Source organism: Sapajus apella, unplaced genomic scaffold (assembly GCF_009761245.1).
Source record: "Sapajus apella isolate SASKATOON/1434 unplaced genomic scaffold, GSC_monkey_1.0 scaffold13, whole genome shotgun sequence".
Taxonomy (NCBI): domain Eukaryota; kingdom Metazoa; phylum Chordata; class Mammalia; order Primates; family Cebidae; genus Sapajus; species Sapajus apella.
Genome location: NW_022436953.1, coordinates 17,445,753 through 17,460,781, shown reverse-complemented (window position 1 = coordinate 17,460,781; position 15,029 = coordinate 17,445,753). Strand labels below are relative to the sequence as shown.

General features: G+C 36.1%; 1 protein-coding gene across 6 annotated transcripts in view; it reads left to right on the top strand.

Annotated features, from left to right (window-relative positions):
- CCDC186 (coiled-coil domain containing 186) overlaps nucleotides 1-15,029 on the top strand; it is a 55,341-nt gene that overhangs the window by 12,438 nt on the left and 27,874 nt on the right. For 2 of the 6 annotated variants that reach the window (XM_032281696.1, XM_032281698.1), the window contains 3 exons: nucleotides 479-1,167; nucleotides 5,770-5,896; nucleotides 12,618-12,746. In XM_032281696.1, the coding sequence (XP_032137587.1) occupies nucleotides 536-1,167; nucleotides 5,770-5,896; nucleotides 12,618-12,746 (888 nt within the window). In that variant the 5' untranslated portion in view covers nucleotides 479-535. Of the gene's footprint in view, nucleotides 1-472; nucleotides 1,168-5,769; nucleotides 5,897-12,617; nucleotides 12,747-15,029 lie in introns of all 6 variants that reach the window. The other 4 variants (XM_032281699.1, XM_032281695.1, XM_032281697.1 and 1 more) reach the window with 3 other exon arrangements.

Genomic DNA, 15,029 nt, shown 5'->3' with positions numbered 1-15,029 from the left:
TGCATTGTTTCATTATCTTGGTTTGTGATTTCTCTTCTAGTGCTTTTATTGGTGTCTTATTTGTCCAGTATTTTCTTACAGATTTATGAGGTAATCTTTTTTCTTTACAGAGCTGAAGAAATCTAAGCATTCTTTAGCACTAATCTTCTAGTTGTTAGTGTTATTCCTTACCTAACATCTTATGGGGCGAATTGGACAAGGCCAGACTACAACTGAAATTAATTAATGAAGTTGTTTGACTGAAATGAAGAAGGAAAGACAGTGAGACTTTGCAGTGGCCCAACTGCTTGTAGCTAGCCAACTTGGGTTAGCTGTCCTAGTCCTTTTTCTTTTTTTCTCAAGGAAAGGCTTTTAAAGGAATTATTAGTGATAAAATTTGTGGTGGTAGTTATTCCACATCACAGAGTATGTGCAATATGGGGGTTGTATGGGGTTTTGGTTTAAAGTGGTTTTTAATTTCAGTGTTTCAATTTCTTAGATGTAAACGAAGATCAGGAGCAGATTTGAAGTACAAAGTGAATTGGTGCCAGTCAGCATGTCAGAGACAGACCACATAGCCTCTACTTCCTCTGATAAGAATGTTGAGAAAACATCTGAATTAAAGGAAGACTCATGCAATTTGTTTTTTGGCGATGAAAGGAGCAAATTAGAAAATGAGTGCAAACTGTTGTCACTAAACTTTGATAAAACTTTATGTCAACCTAATGAGCATAATAATCCAATTGAAGCCCAGGAAATTTATATTCCAGATCATGGTGGAGGTGAGGATTCTTATGCCAAAACAGACATAGGCCCAGAAAATTCTGAACAAATATCCAATTTTCCTAGAGGAAATTTTGCTAAACAAGTTTCAAAAACAAATGAAACAGAACAGAAAGTAACACAAATATTGGTGGAATTAAGGTCATCTACATTTCCAGAATCAGCTAATGAAAAGACTTATTCAGAAAGCCCATATGATACAGACTGCACCAAGAAACTTATTTCAACAATAAAGAGCGTTTCAACGTCAGAGGATTTGCTGGAAGAAATAGAATCTGAGCTCTTATCTACAGAGTTTGCAGAACATCGAGTACCAAATGGAATGAATAAGGGAGAACATGCATTAGTTCTGTTTGAAAAGTGTGTGCAAGATAAATATTTGCAGCAGGAACATACCATAAAAAAGTAAGTTTTTTATACCTTTAGTTTATTTTTTTCCCCCTTAGGGAGTTAAGATAGAATTCTCTAAAGGAAAGTATCATCTTGTACATTTTTATTTCCACATTAGAATCATGCACATAGTAGTTGAACAATAAATGTGTAGTTACTGAATATGTAAGCAAATGTCGAGTTTTTCTAATATCAAAGTTTAAAGTAATATGTTAAATAGTGCAAATGTATTAATGTGCTAGAAATTTTTATAGGCAACTCAGATTTTTCACCTTTGAAAGAATGTGGAAATATAATATTGTCAAAACTAAGAGAAACTGAAAAGGAAATGACAAGTCATAAAATTCCAACACTTTTTCTTAAAATCTTCATTCTAAATTTATTGGTTTAAAAAAATTAAAATTTAGAGAACAGAAGAATTGATTATTGTTCAGTAAATAAAAATATATTTTTAGACTTCTTTTGGATTTGTGAAGTTAGTTCTGTTTTCATGATAGTTTAAAATTTACCATCTTAACCGTTTTTAAATGTACATTTCAGTAGTGTTATATATTCACACTGTTGGACAACTAATCTGCAGAACTTTTCACTTTGCAAATCTGAAAAACTGTATCTGTTAAACAGCAGCACTATTTCCACTTGCACTCAGCCTCTGGCAACCACCATTCTACTTTCTAAGTTTGACTATGATACCTCATGGAGGCGAAATCATATACTTGTCATTTCACAACTGGCCTACTTCACTTAGCCTAATGTCCTCATTTACCCATGTTGTAACATGTCGGAATTTCATTCCTTTTTAAGGCTGAGTAATATTCCTTTGTATGTATATACCATGTTTGTTTATCCATTAATGGACGTCTGGGTTCCTTCTGTTTTTTGGCTATTGTTAATAATGCTGCTGTGAACTTGAGTTTGCAAGTATCTCTTCAAGACTCCAAAGCCCTTCTTAATACAACCCCAAAACAAATACCTGCTATTGCTACTCATATCCTTACTTAAATACTATATTATGTGAATAAACTATATGCTTTTGTACTCAAACCATCAATGCTGCTGCTATTCTTGCATTTTATAGGGTAGCTTTCTCGTTTTCCTGTAGCCTCTACCTGTTCTTTTAGGCCTTCCTCCCACTTTTCTTAGATCTAGACTCTTCACTTTCATACCTCCCTTATAAATTATAAGATGTTATACATTTAATAGTAATAACAGCAAACGTATATGTTGATAATTATGTGTCTGGTATATTACATATATTAGTTCGTGGATTCTTCACAAGAACTCTCTGTGGCATGTACTGTTATCATCCCCATTGTACAGATGAGTTACCTGAAACATAGAGAAAGTAACTTCTTCAAGGTCACATGCTAACAAATGCAAAGTTAAAATCTGAGCTTTGTTAGTAGGGCTTCAGGAGCTTTTTAAAATATGGTTATTAGAAATGAACCAGTTACAAGTTGTTAAATTTATCTAAAAATATTAGGAATACAGTAGAAAATAGATTTCTCTTTTTTACTTCATCCTGTGAATATGATTATTCTTATGAGTAGAATAACCATAATTCTGATGTCTGGTGTTTGGAAGATACCCATTGACATTTGCCCGCTCTGTTATGTTGGCCAAGTCAACCTCTTTGACTGAAAGATTTTTCACCTGGCGGGACAGTACTTACCTGATGGGACTGTTTGTGGACCTTAGGACATTATACAGATGTCAGATGTTATTTTAAATCGAGGTTAATCTTTGGTTATATACATAATGTTTTCAATTCCAAACAAAATGCTTTGTGATTCAGGTCAGCTCTAGAACAACTGGATTTTTTTTCTTTTTCCTTCATTTAATTTTCTATGAAGAAAATTACCTTTCACTTTCTTTGAAATTTTCATGAATGCATCTATTTCCAAATATCTTTGTTTATACTTCTCTTCCTCCATTTTCCTTTTTTCCCCAGCTTTATTGAAATATATTTGATTTACATTGTGAAATGATTAACACATCTGTCACTTCAGTTACGTGTGTGTGTATGTGTGCACGCGTTGAGAACATTTAAGATCTACTATCTTAAACAGATTTTAAGTGAACAATATGGTATTATTAACTGTTAGCGCCATGAAGTATATTAGAGCCCCAGAACTTACTCATCTTATAACTGAAAAGTTTGTAGGCTTTGCAGCATCTCCCCTTTTCCCTCACCCCCTGTGCCCTGGCAAGCACCATTCTTCTCTTTCTGTTCCTTGATTTTTGAATAAATCAATATTATTGTCTAAGGTTACAACTAAAAATACTTTTTTTTTTTTTTGAGGTGAAGTCGCACTCTGTCACACAGGCTGGAGTGCAGTGGCATGACCTCAGCTCACTGCAACCTCTGCCTCCCGGGTTCAAGCAATTCCCCCACCTCAGGCTTCCAAGTAGCTAAGACTATAGGCGATTGCCACTATACCTGGCTAATATTTGTATTTTTAGTGGAGATGGGGTTTCACCATGTTGGCCAGGCTGGTCTTGAACTTCTGACCTCAAGTGACTTGCCTGCCTCGGCCTCTCAAAGTTCTGGAATTACTCCAGGCAGGAGCCACCACGCCTGGCCCAAAATTCTTTTTTTTTTCTTTATGAGATAGGGTTTTGGTCTCTTGCCCTGGCTGGAGTATAGTGGGTGTGATCTCAACTCACTGCAGCCTGAAAATGGGGGAAGATAAGTATAAACACTCGACCTCCTGGGCTCGAGTGGTCCTCCCACCTCAGCGTCCCAAGTAGCTGGGATTACAGGTGTACACCACTATGCTCAGCTAATACTTTTGTGTTTTTTTGTTGTAGAGATAGGGTTTCACGATGTTGCCCAGGCTGGTCTGGAACTCCTTAGTTCAGGCAATTCACCTACTGTGGCCCCCAAAATGCCAGGATTATAGGCATGCACCACAGTGCCCAGCCCAAAATTCTTAATTAAGAGCAGTTGTCTATATACAGAATCTGCATTTGGCACATAAGTAACAATTTGAGTGCATACTGCTCTTCACTTTCCCCTCCCATAATTATTCACTTGTGAGCTATAGCCAGGACTCTTAATGTCTCAAGTAGTTATCTGTGGCACACTGAGTATGCCTCACGTAAATAATCTAAACCACTGTGCCATAAAAGGCTTGAATAAACATGCATGCATTTGCCTTTTTCCTAAACATTTGTATGACTGTTTACTCACTGTATTCCTAGGCTCAACTGTCACCTTCTCAGAGAGGCCTATCTGGACTACTTATCTAAGATTGTAACTCAAGTCACTCTTTTTTCATTGTCCTTTATTTTTCTTAATAGGACTTAATCACCAACTGACATTTTATTATATATCTAGCATCTATTTTTATTTCATCCTCTAGATTGTAAGTTCCATGAGGGCAGGGACTATTTGCTGACATATTTCCCACATGAAATAGTAAGATGCCAAGTAAGCACTAGTTGAGTTAATGAGTAATCTTCAGAATAGAAAGTAGAAAGGCCTGGAGCCTTGGAATTATACCTGGATCCAAAACAAAATTCAACTGCTTACTAGCTATGTGAGCTGGAGCAAGTCTTAAGCTTCAGTTTTGTTTTGCTATTAATATTTTTTTTAGAGACAAGGGTCTTATTCTGTCACTCAGGCAGGAGCTCAGTGTAGCTCACTGCAGCCTGGAACTCCTGGGATCAAGAGCTTCTCCTGGGACTATAGGCGTGAGCCATCATGCCTAACTAGTTTTTTTTTTGCTGTTGTTGTTGTTGTTTAATTTGTAAAACAGAAGTGATGGCAATAATTTCAGACTTATTTTGAATATTAAATGAAATAGTATACTTTTTAAAATTAAAGCTAAATTTAGCCAGTAACAAATGTGCAGTAAGTGTTAGGTTACAGCTATTGCTGTTAGGCCTAGAGTACTTGCTGTTAACTTTCTTAGATATCTTACATTTCTCAGTACTTTGCAGGTAATTTTTGAGATTTTATTTCTATTTTTCTAGGGGAATTAAAGATGAAATTACTGCTTACATTATATTTTGCTGTTTTATATTGACTGTACATTATAATTATTAGACTATCATTTAAATATTTTTAAAATCTGAAGCAAGACTTTTCAACTTTAGCACTATTGCCATTTGGGGCCGGATTCTTTGTTGTTGGAGTTGTCTTGTGCATTGTGGATGTTTAGCAGCATCCCTGGCCTCCATCCACTAGATGCCAGTAGCAGCCCCTACCCCTGTTACGACAACCAAAAATGTCTTCAGAAAAACTCCTGGAGGGGCAATATTCCATGGTTGAGAAGCACTTATTTGAACCACATATGAACATAATGCTGAGAGGATTGGTGCATAATTGAGATACCGAAAGGTATAAATTTGGAAGGGTGTGCTTTTTATTCATCTGATTATATTTTGATTTGAAATATTCATATTTCTAGGGAAAAGTTAATAGCCTAATTGGCTGGAGAATCTTTTACAATATATTATGTTTCACTATAAAAGAATTAGGAATGTTAATTTATTAACATTATAATTAATAATTATAGATATCTGTACCCTAATCCATAAACAGATTATATTCCACATATTTTATCTCCATTTCAAATTATGTTTTACATATACTGCCCTTTTTATATTTAGGTTAATTAAAGAAAATAAGAAGCATCAGGAGCTCATCGTAGACATTGGTTCAGAAAAAGACAATTTAAGAGAAGAACTAAAAAAAAGAACAGAAACAGAGAAGCAGCATATGAACACAATTAAACAGGTAAAAAGAGAAAAATCTTCAAAGACCATACTTCAATTAATAAAATAAATACATTCCTGGCAGCTGTTTGTGGCAGCTCACGCCTATAATCCTAGCGCTTTGGGAGGCCAAAGTGGGCAGATTACTTGAGCCCAGGAATTTGAGACCAGCCTGGGCAACCTGGCAAAACCCTGTCTGTACAAAAAAAATACAAAATTAGCTGCATATGGTGGCATGTGCCTGTAACTCAGCTACTCAGGAGGCTGAGGTGGGTGGATCACTTGAGCCTGGGAATTTGAGGCTGCAATGAGCTGAGATCATGCCACCGTACTCCAGCCTGGGTAACAGAGTGAGACCTTGTGTCAAAAAAGAAAAAGAAAAAAATTCCTGAAAATTGTGTATAAGTTGAAGTTCTGTAAGGTAAATCATATTTTAAATACAGACAATTGCGTGACATTTAAAGCATTCTCTTTTACAAAATAGGACTCATAGCCTGATTTATTTCCTTTATGTAAGTTTGTTCTTATATGTTCTACATATAGTAGAACATACTCTATTATGTTCAAAATAAGCAGAAAGATTTGACAGTCAACTAGACTGTTTTTGCCAATAGGGAAGAAGCAATAGATACATAAAAGTTTATGTCTGGCATTATGATGCTTTTAAGTTTATATTTTAGTATGGTTTCACTCTTAGTATTTTTTAAAACTATATTGTGAAGACTGGTTGTCATACCTTAGATTGTATCTGGCTAACTGGCTTTCTTAGCCTGTCCTTTTCCTTCTTTTTTAAATTTTTAATTTTTGTTTTAGAGTTTTGCTCTTGTCACCTAGGGTGGAGTGCAGTGGCATGATCTTGGCTCACTGCACCCTTCGCCTCCTAGGTTCAAGTGATTCTTCTGCCTCAGCCTTCTGAGTAGCTGGGATTACAGGTGCCACCAACCACCCCCAGCCAATTTTTGTATTTTTAGTAGAGATTGAGTTTCACCATGTTGGCCAGGCTGGTCTTGAACTCCTGACCTCGGGTAATCTGCCTGCCTTGGCCTGGCCTCCCAGATTGCTGGGATTACAGGCATGGGCCATGGTACTCAGGCTCTCTAGTTTTTAAATGAACTCTTCTAATGCATGAATCAACAAAGTGAATATTCAGACTAATAGCAGAGCTGAGCTGTTCTTTATTTTTGAGGTGCCTTTTCTTCTTTGGGTAGGATTAGAAGCATTCTAGCCTTAAAAGTATTTTATTTTGTCTCATCTTTCACAGAAAGCTATATAATGAAAGTAGCAGTAAACAATTAGTAAAACAAGCTTTCACATGATGCATAATTGGAAGGTGACTGAATTGGTAAAATTGTGTGTATTTAATCCTGATTTTTATGTGCTCTAGGGTCCCCACATGTAAACCAAACTTAGAATAGGAAAGTGTGAGGGAGCCTCAATAACAGGCTGAATCCATATTTTGGTAGTCAGGTCACTCAGTGACCAGAAACTTACAGATAGAATGGAACTAGAGCTCTTCCTTTTCACGAGCTTGTTAGTAGTTTTTTTTTTTTTTTTAAGAGAAAATTGGATTCACCTTTCTTTTGCTAGCATGTCAAGAACTTTATACTTGTAAATAGAAAATTAGTATAGCAGGCTTTTCTTTCTTAATTTTATCTCTAGATCTGCACTGTTTTAATATGGCATCCGCCAGCTGCACATAGCAATCGAGCGCTTCAGAGGTGCTGTAAGTGTAAAATACACACGCAACTTAGAAGAGTTAGTATAAAAAAAGTAAAACAGCTCATTTTTTTCATGTGGAGTGATAATATTGGAATGATAATATTTGGGATATATTGGTTTTAGTAAACGATTTCACCTGTTTCTTTTTAATGTTTATTTTATTTTATTTTATTTTATTTTTGAGATGGGATTTTGCTCTTGTGGCCCAGGCTGGAGTGCAATGGCACAATCTCAGCTCACTGCAACCACCATCTTCCGGTTTCAAGTGATTCTCCTGCTTCAGCCTCCTAAATAGCTGGGATTACAAGCACCTGCCACTACACCCAGTTAGTTTTTGTATTTTCAGTAGAAACAGGGTTTTTCACTATGTTAGCCAAGCTGGCCTCAAACTCCTGACCTCAGGTGATCCACCCGCCTCAGCCTCACAAAGTGCTGGGGTTACAGGCGTGAGCCACCATGCCCAACCTCTTTTTACTTTTTGAAGTATGATTACTAGAAAGTTAAAATTCCACATGTGACTTGTATTTCTATTGCCCAGTGTTGCTCTAGATAATTTTGTAATAAGGAAAATTAGTATATATGTACTAGAAGGTAAGATTTAGGTATTTTTAAACTGGTTTATTGAGATACAATTAACTTGTTTTAAGTGTACAATTCAGTGGCTTTTACTTGTGTAATCCTCACCACAATTTTAGAACATGTTATCACCCCAGAAAGAAATGTTGCACACATTAGTAGTCACTCCTTATTTCCCTCCAACAGTACCCCCTCAAACCTGCCCTAAGTAATCTACTATCTGTCTCAACATGTTTGCCTATTCTGGGCATTTCATATCAATGGAATTATACAATAAGTAGCCCTTTGTATCTAGCTTCTTTTATTTAACATAGTGTTTTTAAGATTTCAATCAAGTTGTAGCATGTATCAGTATTTCATTCTTTTTATGATTGAATAGTAGTCCATTATATAGATATTTAATGTTTTGTTTATTCCTTCATCAATTGATGGATATTTGGGTTGTTTCTGCCATTTGACTATTATGAGTAATGCCCATTCACATACTAGTTTTTTGTGTACATATGCTTTCATTTCTCTTGAGTATATAACTAGGAATTAATAGAACGAGTTGGAAAGTTTTCCTTTTGTGGGAAGAACAAGAATTTGTGAATTGGCATTAATTTTTCTATAATTGTTTCAAGGAATTTTACCTGTAGCCATCTGGGCCTGAATTCTTCTTTGTGGGTAGAGGTTTTTGTTGTTGTTCTTTTTTTATTATTTTACTAATTCAGTCTCTACTTGTTCTAGGTCTATTCACATCTTTTGTTTTTTCTTGAGACATTTTGATAGTTTGTGTCTTCCTAGGAATTGTTCATTTCATCTCTAAGTTAAATTGTTCATAGTATTCATTTATAATTCTTTTTATTTCTATAAGGTCAGTAGTAATGTCCCTCTTTCATTTTGATTCTAGTAATTTTAGTCACCTTTCTTTTTTCCTCAGCTAAAGGTTTGTCAGTTTTCTTCATCTTGTCAGAGAACCAATTTTTGGTTTTGTTGATTGTCTCTGGTTTTCGTTTCTTTTCTCTTTCTTTCTTTGTTTCTTTCTCTTTCTCTTTCTTTTTCTTTCTTTCTTTCTCTCTCTCTCTCCCTCTTTTTCTTTTCTTTCTCTTTTTTTTTTTTTTAAAGACAAGATCTGGCTCTTTCACCCAGGCTGGAGAGCAGTGGCATGATCTCAGCTCACTGCAATCTCTGCCTACCAGGCAAATGATCCTCCTACCTTGGCCTCCCACTACAGGCATGCAGCACCACATCCAGCTAATTTTTGTATTTTTATGTGGAGACAGTGTTTCACTATGTTGCTCAGGCTGGTCTCAAACTCCTGAGCTCAAGCGATCCACCTGCCTCAACCTCCCAAAATGCTAGGATTATAGGCATGAGCCACCACACTCAGCCTTGTCTCTGTTTTTCTATTCTTTATTTCATTGATTTCCATTCTATTTCTTATTTTCTTCCTCCTCTTGGTGTTCAGTTTAGTTTGCCCTTTTTCCAGTGTCTTAAGATGGAATTTTAGGTTATTGATTTGATACCCTTTTATCTTTTTTTTTTTTCAGACACATTTCACTCTTGTTGCCCAGGCTGGAGTGCAGTGGCGTAATCTCGGCTCACTGCAACCTCCACCTCCTGGGTTCAAGCAATTCTCCTGCCTCAGCCTCTGAAGTAGCTGGGATAACAGGTGCCCCCCACCACACCCAGATAATTTTTGTTTTTTTGGTAGAAATGGGTTTCCCCATGTTGGCCAGGCTCGTCTCGAACTCTTGACCTCAGGTAATCCGCCTGCCTCAGCCTCCCAAAGTGCTGGGATTATAGGCGTGAGCCACTGTGCCCAGCCCCCTTTCTTTTTTAATATACGTATTTGAAGTTATAAATTTTCCTCTAAGCATTTCTTTAGATGTGTCCCCTAAGTTGTGGTATATTATGTTTTCATTTTCATTAATCACCTAGTACTTCCTAATTTCCCTTGAAATTTCTTCTGTGTTTATTTAGGAGTATGTGGTTTAATTTTTACAAATTTATGCATTTCCCAAGTTTCTTTGTTTCTGAGGTCTCGTTTCATTTTATTATAGTTGGAGAACATGCTTTATATAATTTTAATCTTTTAAATTTATGAAAGTTTGTTTGTAACCTAGCATATGCTCTATCATGGAGAATATTCCATGTGTACCTGATGAAAATGTATATTCTGCTGTTCCTGGGTGGATTATTGTATAGATGTATTAGACTCCATTGTTTCGTGGTGTTTAAGTCTCCTATTTCTGTGTTAATCATCTGCCTAATTCTATTCATTATTGAAAGTAGCATAGTGACATCTCTAACTGTTGTTGACTTGTCTGTTTCCCCTTTTATTTCTGTTAGTTTTTGCCTCATGTATTTTGATGCTACATTGTTAGATGTATGTACATTTATCTGTTGGATCTTTCTGATGGCTTGATCTTTTTTATTTTTATGAAATATTCTTTATCACTGGTAACATTCTTTATTTTAGTCTGTTTTTTTATGTAGGTATAACCACTCTTCCTTCCTTGTGATTGCTGTTTGCATGATATGTTTTTTCCCATTCTTTTCAATTGATTTGCATTTTGAAACTTAATAAAGTGCCTTCTATAGACAACATATAGTTGACTATTGTTTTTTAAAATTTAGTCTGTTAATTTCTGCCTTTTGGTATGATTTTTTTTTTTTGAGATGGACAATGGCATGTTCCTGGCTTACTGCAACCTCCACCTCTCAGGTTCAAGAGATTCTCCTGCCTCAGCCTCCTGAGTAGCTGAGATTACAGGCACATACCACCACATCCGGCTAATTTTTTTGTATTTGTAGTAGAGACGAGTTTTCACTATGTTGGCCAGGCTGGTCTTGAACTCCTGACCTCAAGTGACCCACATGCCTTGGCCTCCCAAAGTGCTGGGATTACAGGCGTGAGCCACCACCCCCAGCCTGGTATGATTATTAAATCCACTTTCATTTAATGTTATTATTGACAGCGGGATTTATGTCTGCCATATCTTCCATTTTCAATGTGTCATGTCTTTTTTGGTTCCCCTATTCCTCCTTCACTGCCTTCTTTTGCATTAAATGAATGTTGTCTAATATAACATTTAAATTTCTTTCATGATATTTTCCCTGTACAGTACAGCAGTTCCCCCTTATCTGAGGGGAATTTATTCCAAGATCCCAAGTAGATGCATGAAATTGCTGATAGTACTGAACCTTATTGCCATTAATCAAAACATGTTCCTGTTTATGTCTGCTCCTGACAAATTAATGCCTTTTTCGTCTTCTTTTTTTACACTTGATCTTAGCCAAAAGGCTGAAAAGCGATCACTTTTTTTTTTTTTTTTTTTTTTTAAGAGAGACAGTGTCTCATCACTCTGATGACCAGGATGGAGTACTATGGCGGGTTCATAGCTCACCATAGCCTCAAACTCCTGGGCTCTAGCAATCTTCTTGCCTCACCCTCCTGAGTAGATGGAACTACAGGCATGCATCACTATGCCCAGCTAATTTTTTAAATTTTTTGTAGAGATCGGGTCTTGCTGTGTTGACCATGCTGGTCTTGAACTCCTGACCTAGGCACTTCTCCCTCAGCTTTCCAAAGCTGTGGGATTACAGGCATGAGCCACTCTGCCTGGCCTTTTTCATCTTAACAAAGCACATATGCACTGTGGCCATAACTTTTGAAGTTTGAGGCGTGACAGCAAAAATAGCATGAACTTCTTTTTTCTTCTTCACAGTTTCATGGATAGAAGATTCATTCTTACTGTAGATCTTAGCAACCTCAGCATATGATTTTTTCTTTCCTTATTAAGTCACCTTTTCATTTAAAAGAAGCACTTTACAGACTCTCTTTGGCACATGTGAATTGCCAACATCACTATTCTTGTACTCTGGTGCCACTGATAAGTAAACTAATTATTATGGGCTAAAGGTTGCTGCACACAAGCACTTTTGTCCTGCCATAGTCAATCTGGTAACCGAGATGGCTACTAAGTGACTAACTGGAAGGTAGTATGTACATTGCGGACATGCTGGACAAAGGGATGATTCACAGTCTGAGTGAGACATAGTGAGACAGCACAAGATTTCATCACGATACTCAGAATAGCATGCAATTAAAAACTTATGAACTGTTTATTTCTGGAAGTTTTTATTTAATATTTTTGGACTGTGGTTGACTGAAGGTTGCTGAAACCATAGAAAGTGAAGCTACAAATAAGTCGGGACTTCTATATCCCTCTATGTTATTCTTTAGTGGATATTCTGGGGGTTGCCAGATACCTTAACCAAATCTTCAGATTTTTACTAAATTTCAGTGAGATGTAGAAACATTGCTAAAAGTTTTTATTTGTATAGCCGAAGTATATTCATTGTATTCTTTACATTTATTTACTTTGCTTATATGTATTTGTGGTATTGGTGGTCTGTTTGGTATAGCTATAAAAATAATTTGGAAATAATTTTCTTTACAGTTAGAATCAAGAATAGAAGAACTTAATAAAGAAGTTAAAGCTTCCAAAGACAAACTAGTAGCTCAAGACATTGCAGCTAAAAATGCAGTTCAGCAATTACACAAAGAGATGGCCCAACGGTTGGAACAGGTATTTCTCACATCGTTGCCGTTATTAACCTGATACTCTGGTGACTCTTGTTTGTTAAAATAAGCTAACACTGTTAAGACTGTTTTGGACATCACTATTGTATTAATAATAGGTAATTCTTTTATGTCAAAGTAGACCATTAGGCTGAGTGCGGTGGCTCACGCCTGTAATCCCAGCACTTTGGGAGGCCAGGGCAGGTGGATTGCCTCAGATCAGGAGTTCAAGACCAGCCTGGCTAACATGGTGAAACCCCATCTCTACTAAAAGTACAAAAAATAGCCAGACATGATGGCACATGCCTGTAGTCCCAGCTACCTGGGAGACTGAGGCAGGAGAATCACTTGAACCTGGGAGGCGAAAGTTGCAGTGAGCCAGAATCACACCACTGCACTCCAGCCTGGGGGAGAGAGAAAGACTCTCTCAAAAAACAAAACAAAACAAAAAAAAAAACCATTATAAATACATACAGATGAATAAGAAAGTGTATGGAATAAAAAGTGAAATTTCTTTTTAATCTGCATGTCTTCTTCCCCTGCCTACAATCCTTTTATATCGCATTTCTTGTTCCATAGCTAAATTATTGGTATTTTGGTTATGTGTCTTACATATACATGTACAAGTGCACACATGTTTATGCATACATGGTCATATTTTCCCCCTACTTGATTGGAATATTACTATATATCTTTTTTGTGACCTTTTTTTCCCCTACTTAATATATCGTGGTAATCTTTTTGATTTGGTATAGGTGAACTCAGAAGAGGTCATTTTAAGCAGTGCTTTATTAATTACTTGCCTGAACCCTTTAAGGATGAGGTCTTGGTCATCTTCATTGCTATATCCACAAAACCTAGCACAGTATCTAACCATTAGTCCAGTCCTCACAATGAATTAAATCTGAAAGGGTTAACTCACTGCTTACATTATTTGAATGTGATGAATCCCACCCTTTCTACCCTGAAGCTAGTGTAGATGGCATTCTGGAAGGACTTTTAGGAAACATATTATCCTTTATTTGGATGATTCTTTAAAACATGCTGACCCCTTGCATTAGAAATGTTATGTTTAAATCTCCTACTGTCAGTTCTGAACCTTTCTGTACTCATTAAGGGAGATAGAGAGCCTATAAGCTTAAGAAGTAACTGATCATAGCCAGCCAATCATTACACTCAACTAGTGAGCTTTTCTTTCTTTCTTTTTAAAAAACATTCTCTGAAGCTTAATGTTTAAAATAAAATAGTAGTTGATATACATGGTAACAATTCAAATATTTTAAAAAGTCTTCTTCCAAACATTTTACCACTTCCTAAAGGTAACTACTGATGCCAGTTCCCAGTATATCCTTCCAAAAATGTTTGTTGCATAGATGCCTGCATATATTTCTTTTTTCCTCCCCTGCCTTTTAAAAAACAAATGCCAATATATTACACTCACTGCTATGTGTGTTTTCTCCTTAATGATGAAGAGTGTAGATGATGCTAATGATAGTAGCTAATACACTGAGTTTTAGCTGTGTGCAAGGCCATGTTCAAAATATATAAGTGTTAACTTGTTTGATCTTCACAATCCTAAAAAGTGGATATTATTAAAGTAGATTTTGGAAGACTGATCTATTTAATTATTAATAAATCTGCACCATTCCTTTTACCCCCTAACTTTTCCTCCAACTTTTTGAGAATTTTCAACCCTGTAGAAAAGGTGAAAGATTAGTATAATGAACACCTGTTTATCTTTAACCTATTGTCGCAGTGAGTTTTGTTAAAAAAAAGATTCCCATATATGTTTACCCACGTTCATGTGTGCACACACATATTCAGCCTCTATTTAATTTTCCAGATTGAGGTTTCTTCACTTCGTAGACTAGATAGGTAGAATGAATTTGAACCCTACTTACAAGAGGGTGTAGCTGTATTATAAATTCTCAGGGACTTGAATTTCCCCCACCCACATCTCCAATGGCCTGGTATCAGTATCACAGGGCGGTGAAGGTTTTAGCCCTAATGTACCATTCTGGATTTCTACTTTGTCTTAGATTTTTTAACTCTGTAAACTTCCCATACTTTCTTTTGAGCTCAACTATACTATATGTTAAAAGATGTTTGTTATTTTTCATCTAAAATTTTTGGTGTATTGAATGAGGAGGGTTTATCTGCCTTACTTCTAGACACTACACTTCATACATTTTATGTTAATTTTATCTATTGAGTGCTGTTGATTATTTTATTCATGTTTTATTTATCTTTATCCAAGTCAATAATAAGCATCTTACTTGTAGTGGGTAAA